The 7,500-nt window shown below is 38.6% G+C and overlaps 1 protein-coding gene across 1 annotated transcript; it reads left to right on the top strand.

Annotated features, from left to right (window-relative positions):
* Positions 1 to 534: 534 nt before the first annotated feature.
* Positions 535 to 7,378, top strand: LOC103717435. Its single transcript, XM_039123708.1, is given in 11 exon segments — positions 535 to 558; positions 560 to 724; positions 727 to 801; positions 803 to 937; positions 940 to 1,044; positions 1,046 to 1,168; positions 1,170 to 1,231; positions 2,358 to 2,429; positions 3,722 to 3,847; positions 5,397 to 5,538; positions 6,888 to 7,378. Coding segments are annotated over 11 exon segments (1,338 nt in total). The 3' UTR covers positions 7,197 to 7,378.
* Positions 7,379 to 7,500: the final 122 nt, after the last annotated feature.

Raw genomic sequence — 7,500 nt, 5'->3', positions numbered from 1 at the left:
CTCCAGGTTCCATGACCTTGTACTCCAATCTAAAGAGGGCCGATTTATTTCTATGTTGTTTCAGCTTCGGTCTCTCAGAGCCCAGCCTGCAGCTTTTTATCAGATTCTTCCCTGTTTGGGAAAACTTTGATTTCTTGCTCTTTTACATCATCAGGCCCTCATCTGCCATCCCAAAACCAAATCCTGCTACTCCCAGTTCTCTGAATAGTTAATATCCTCCCTTCTAGTTCCAATCCTACTCAAAACTCTTTACACGCACTTTTCTTTAGAAAAATCCCAACTTTTTGATTTTTGCTCAAAGGCGCAATTGTACCCGGGAAGGAACTCCCCCTCTATTTTATGTCTTCAATTATAATCTTTCCAAATTCCTTCTTTCATCAGAAAAGAAGTCCTATATTTTCCTGAAGACCCCATTGAGAAGTACCTCTTAAATGGCCCACCTAGTCGCATTCCCTTCTGTTCCCAGCCAATGCAGTGTCACCACCTAATTTCCAGTTGTATCACAATCGCCGCCATTCCTAGTCTCGCCCTCCAATGTCGCTTGCTTGCTGCATCCCTGGTGCTTGAGTGTGTGTACTGCCTTGCTTGTGCTCGCTGGCGTGGCAACGCTGCCTCTACAGCGCTGGCCATGACAGCGAGGACCTGGGGACTGGCATCTGCTGATGAATTTGAGCCTGTGCCTCGGCTCTGCCGCCTCATCCTTGCTGTGTATGAGGATGATCTTGATCACCTCAATGGGCCCCTCCAGGTGGCTATGGCATCAATCCCCGGTGGGTTGTTCACCGCAAAACCTATGAGGAACACCCATGGCCGCGCGCCAACTTACTTGATATACCTCGATCACGACCATGCTGAAGTTACCCTTGCTATAAGAGGCCTACACATGGCTAAGGAGAGCGATTATGCGATGCTGTTGGATAATAGGCTCGGGAAGAGGGAAATTTGATGGTGGGCTATGTTCATAATGGGCTATTGGAGGCGTCAGAGTGGCTGTTTGATGCCGAATGCGATTTTCTGAGGGATTTGTTGGAAAAGAATCCAAATTAATGCTCTTACGTTGACAGGGCATTCTTTGGGTTCTGGTGGTGGCTGCAATGCTCGCATGGTTGCAGTTCAGAAACAGGAAAGGCTGGGAAATGTGGGAGAGGAGAGGATCAGGTGTTTCGCAAATTGCACCTGCGAGGTGCATGTCGCTTAACTTGGCTGTTAGATATGCAGATGTTATCAACTCGTTGTCTTCAGGCAAGATTTTGCTTCTTTATAAAACTTCCTTGTATTGGCTATTGCTCTGTTATGTACATCCTAGGAAAGTGGAGAATTGTGTAAAAAGGCTTATTTGATGCTCAAATTGCCTTATGTCTCGAGGGCAAGCTCTGCAAAATTGCTTTGAGGCACCACAGTGAGGCTATATAAAATGAGGGACGGTGGGGAGGCAATCACTTGATAATGCTCATGACATGATACTCATGCATATAGGTTATGCTTTTGATGAAAGCATTTAGAAATGTCTTTCTTTGTTTTCACCAACATTGGATGAGGAGATGATTTTGTATTTAATGTTTCACTGACAATGTCATGCGTTAGATTAAGAGACCAATATAAGGGGTACATCAAACTATTGCATCATGCAGTTTATAGTAGATGTTTTCACCTTGATTTGCTCAATGTTGTGTTTGCTCTTACCGAAGTTTGGTGATTATCAATACAAACACAATGTCCATATTCTAAACTTTACCTTTTTTCATAAATTTTCTGATTTTATTATTTGTGTATTTCTTTACTTCTGCTATCTATGCATTTAAATTGAAAATGTTTCATGACATCGTAACCAATATATACTATATATTATATATATATATATATATATATATATATATATATTATGTATATATATACACACACAATAATGGATGCCTGGGGACATTAGAACATGTGTGCTAAATTATAAGTAGTACTAATTTGAGTTATACAATGACGCAAGAGATTTGGGATCCATGAGGATGTGGTTTCTGTGGCAATTGAAACTATCTTCATGACACGAACAACTGCGAGACATCAATATTATATGAATTCATATGGCAAGCATAATTGACGCCCAAAGCACATTGGCAATTATGTAATAGCCTCTATATGCTATTATACATTTCTTAAAATTGTAAAATATCTACTAGGGTGCTGGGCTTTTATTTCATGGAAGAGTAAATAATAGCAAAGGTAATCCTTGTCAATTTTGCAATATCCTTACAACTAAATTCCATGTTTGCTCATGATAGTTGTAATGAGTTCGTTGAAACTATTTTGTCTTCTTATCTACCAGAAATGTTTCTTCAGTTGTATCATTGGTTACTGTTCATGATTATTATGTTTGCAGGATGATTTTTGCCTCGGACAGCTACTCCTTTGGAGGATATTTTCAAATCACTCTTCTGGTAAATGGAGGACTAATCTTTTTTTTTCATAAGACCACTCTTTGTGAATGTTGATTCCACTGGAAAGCATAGTTGTGTTGAAGTAGAATGAACAAAGTTTTAGACTAAAACTCTTGCTGACCTGCATAGTAGGTTTTATCCCTGAGAAGATTCTCAACTGCTTTCTCATTTTCATAATTAAATATACTTGTTTTGGGAAGTCTAATGTGAAATTTCAGAATTATGATACTTCAATACTGAAGGTCTTTCAGTAAAAATTCCCACTATTTCAGTTGTAATAACTTCTATACAGTTTTTAATTTTTTACATGTGATTTGTTTGAAGAAGCTTGCTATTCATAAATCTTTAATCAGCTCAAATTCCAGTTTGATTCATAAAATGTCTGATATGTTTTTTTAGAATCAGTATCCAAATCAAACCACATACAGATTGCTGTATCTGGACCCAGGTTCATATCCAGTTGGCGACTGTAAATTGGTTATCAATATGAATATGTTATTTGCATCATGACTATCCCTAAAGTATGAACTGGATCAAAATTAATTTCAAGTTCAAGCATCTTTACTACAAGTTACTGTCAGTCTATTATTAACCATTGACCTTTGTAATATGGGCTTGGAATTGGCGTTGGTGTTGTAGAAACCAACTGGATGGTACGTATGTGCATCAAATATTTGAGAAAGGCTAGTAAAATATGTGTTGAGGGGTCTAGAAAGGGGATGGAGAGACCCAAGCTAACAAGGATGGAATTGAGAAAAATGGCTCGAAAAACTTCAAGTAATACCGTGGTGACCCTTGATAGTAATGACTTGTGATTCTCATGAATCTGACTTGATATGGCTGAGACAAGGGCTAATTGCTAATATTATGATTGATTCCTAAAATGATCTGTTTAAATATATACCTCAAACAATTTTATATTGTACGAATTAGATTCTTAGGTTTGGATTAGAAAGACCTTAAGTCAAACATATGAATTTGGATTCTGGCAAAGGGTGAGGGGTAAGATTCAGATATGATCATCAAGAATTCAAGATTCATGACAAGTTGACAACCCTTGCACTTCTCCAGATACATGACACACTGTCATATGCTACATGATTATTGCCTTTTCTGTTTGTTCTTCAGAGTGTTTGTATCTTATTTTCCACACAATGATGTCATAGCAAAATACAGGTTCTTTTTGTAGAAACCAACTACTAGAACTTTGTACTTATTTTTATTCGAGTTCAACTTACAGATTGACAATTCCTAATATGCTTTCAGAGTGGCTGATGTAATCTTGTTAACAGTTTGCCATGCCAGCTATGTCTAAGATGCATGAAAGACACCTGCATACCTGAGTATGTCAAGTTAAGAGATCCCAGGCGGCTCTACGCACCAGGTCGGCTCTATCACATTGTTGAGAGGAAGCCTTCAGGTATGAGTTGTCCATTCACTTCTATTCTACCTGCAAATGATTTACAGCATCTTTGACAATATGAAAATGAGGGAAAAGGTGTGAATCATTCAGGGAAAGAAAAGGAAGAAAAAGATGGCATCTAAAGGTGTCAAAAGCTAGAAGTTAAAGAAAAATAATTATATACAAATACAACACATGACCATTATTAGAGGAATGTCATTCCTTACATGCCTTATCCTAATTTTCACTGTATTTTCTTTAATCATTTCTTGCTATCAGTAGCTAAACCCACAAGTAATTTAAGCAGACCAAGCCACTACAATATCTTGGCTTATCCGTTTTGGCCTTACTGCATAAATCAGTATCCCTTATCTTACAGGTGCCTCCTTTAGTCTTCATTACATAACATCATTTTGACCTCTGTTGTCACATCTTTTGACGTACTTATCCCTCCTTTAGTTTCTGCTACTCTTCCTATCTCTATAACATGCATTTAACAGGCACACCTTGTTGATTATCCAACATTTTGACCCTTGTCACATTGGCAGCCTTAATGTTACGTAAGTTCCATTGATTCTCATTTCGTTTAGTTACCACAAGAGCACTCAATTTCATCAAGTCAATCCAAACATGTTGGAAGGCTAATTATTGAAACTTGGGAAAATAAACTACCATGAACCATGGTCAGTCCATGATGAGCTGTGTCGAGTTGGTTTTGGATATTTCTCTATCAGTGATAGTGATCTAGCTTTGATTGGTTGTCTTTTACCTCTTTAGAAATCACCAATCATCAAAATCATCTTGAAGACTGTGTCATGAAACTGATAAAAATGGAGAATATTCGTGGACTGGTGAGAATTTGGGTGATCTTTGAGGACAACTGAATGTTATTGGATGGATGGATTAACAAAATGGCTATTCTTTGTAGGAAATTGTAAAAATGATGCCTGGAATTCCCAGGGAGAGATCAAGTTGCTTCTTGAAAAGAAAAAAAAAAGAGAAAAAAAAGAAAAATATCCAAGGGGACGAGTGTTTGGAAGGAGAGGATTCCACATATTTGCTTCTAATATAGTCAATCATCCTTGCGTATCTCGTGGTTAACTCCTGACATCTTAAACAAGAGTAGGTAATCCTAGCCCAGTTTGAATGGCTTTTCATGGAAGTTTCATTATATTTGCTGTTCTATTTCGCTTCTTTTTTTCCCCCTCTTTTGGGAATTCTTCTCTTCTTTCCTGGTCCAATCTTGTAAATAAACAGAACATTTCATCAGATAAGCTAAATCAATGTCCTTCTCCTGAATAAGCCAGCTCACCAAGTGAAAAGCTTAGGCCTTAGGATCAATGCTGCTTCGTGTGCCTTTTTAATTGGAAACTCACCTGCATAATACTCTGGTGGCTGGTCCCTATGCATGTCTATATTTCTCAAGATATTCTTCTCAGAAGTGGGAAAAAAAGAAAATTTAAAATAATTAGGTCTGCAATAGAGTAGGCGTTTTCAGTTTGGTTCTGCTTAGAGATTCGGGACTTTGTTCTCTAAAAGAATAATCTTTTGTTGGTCGCTGATCACAGGTGTGGAAGATTTCCGCCAGTCGTTAGAACTGCGGTGCCAGTGGATGGGAGGTTCGAGCACATTGTTCTTTCCTGCAATGCCACTACTGACCATGCCATCATTTGGATAGAGAGAGAATCCCAAAGGGCTTGGATGTAAGTCTGAACTGCTCCTCTTCTGCTCATGAAATTTTCTTTTCTTCCAATAAGTCAGAAAGCACAAATCCCTTCGCTATAGAATACTATAAATAAATAAATAAAATTCTTAAAGCCAATATAATGAGTTCAACGATTCTGTTAAGACAGCAGGACTTTGCAATTAAGCTACAGTTCTAGAGGATTAGCAATCAGGACTGTAGTTAATGTGTTCCTAGCGTATCTTAGTATTACATTGTAAACACAATATCGTGTGCGAGACGCACAATATTATACATAGCGTATCTCTATGCATTGTGCATGCTGAGTACAACACATAATGTCAGGATCTAACTTTTCGAGATGTCATTATGTCTATACCTAGCTAATTTTTAAATGTTGCCAGCCTTCATAATAAAATTTTTTGATGATGCTTGAGTCTTAGCCATAACTTCAAGTCTACTCCAAACCTGTAAATTGACTTTCTCATAGGAGCTGTTTGGAGTGCTGTATGTGAGCGGCATGCAGCTCAAGTTTTAGGTGCAGGTCAGTCCACTAGTTTGGAAGCCTGTAGCTCAAATTGTGCAGTAAGTTGAGTTGCTCGTTGGGCTGCAACTCAAGATTATCGTGTGGTATTGACTCATAGTCAAAATGGCCACAGAATGAGTTGCAGCCACTTGATGGCTATTTTAATTAAGAAAAAAAAAGGATTTTCTATCTTCCCTTGCCCTCTCCTCCACTCCTCTACTACCGACCACCTCCTCTATTTCTACACTGCCATGGGCCATCTTACCGTCCTTCTCATTCACTTCTCCACCTTCCTCAAAGCTTGCACCATTGTCACTCCCTCCCCATGGGTACCTAGGTCCATGCCCAGACCCTTGCCATTGACGACTTCAACACCAATCTCTTCGTCTGTAGCACCCTTATCTTCTTGTAAGTTGAGTGCCCCGACCAGGCATTTGCTTGAAAGGTGCTTGACGGAATGCTTGTCAGAGGTCCTCTTTTTTCCTCAAAATTCTCCTTGTGAGCTTCCTTGTAAGTAAACTACCGCAATTTAAGTTGCAATAGAAATTAAGTTGCCATGCAATTTTAACTACAAGGCTCAAACAGTCCCATAGCATCAGGCAATCCATATCGGCGCATTTTAAGTTTTAAACTGTCAGTTTCCATTGTAATCCAATATCATGTTGTTTGGACTTGCTATTCATTCTATCCAACTCTGATTTGGAACTGATGAACTTCATTCATCAAAACTTTTTTAGTTCTTCATAGCTCATTATCTCCTTATATGAAATCAAGCAATCAGATAAATCCACTAAAGATTGATTCTGTGTGCATCGTTTGATAAGACCCAGCATTGTTTTTTGCTAGCTGCAGTTGATGCTGGAGAGGGAGCGGAGCATGGAGATTCCCACACAGCAGAGGATGGAGCGGCAAAGGACGCTTGCAAAGGAGCACAACAAGGAGCATGAGGCTGCACTCAGACGAGCCGTTACGTTAGAGGTTCCAGATGCTTACACACCATCACCATATGGTACCTTTGACAAGAAGAACTCTACCAGCATGGCTGAGGAGTCTCCAGTCTCAACTAGCAGCGACCGACGCAGGCTAAGCTGGGATCGGTTGATCGAAAGGGTCTTCGAGAGGGATGAGTCTGGACAAATGGTGCCTCGCAGATGAGTTACACCATTGTCTTATTGTAAGATTATTCTGTTGAATGTCTTTATTCTTGGTTATGGTTTTGCTTGCTGCTTGAGCAAATAGAAAAAGAAGTGTACATCAGGGCTATTCAACAGATAAGCTATTCATGAGCAGCTGGGGTCCATACTCCAAATAGAAATAAAAAAATAATTTATACGACAGTTATTTTAGTTACATTTATAGATAAAAAATCTAAGGTTTTTTTTTATATAAATACCCTTCTAAATTTAAATTTGTGTGAATATTCTCTTAAATTTATATTTATTTTTGTATCCTCATAAAA

The sequence above is a fragment of the Phoenix dactylifera genome, chromosome 2 (genome assembly GCF_009389715.1).
Source record: "Phoenix dactylifera cultivar Barhee BC4 chromosome 2, palm_55x_up_171113_PBpolish2nd_filt_p, whole genome shotgun sequence".
Taxonomy (NCBI): domain Eukaryota; kingdom Viridiplantae; phylum Streptophyta; class Magnoliopsida; order Arecales; family Arecaceae; genus Phoenix; species Phoenix dactylifera.
This window is presented reverse-complemented; position numbering and strand designations above follow the sequence as displayed.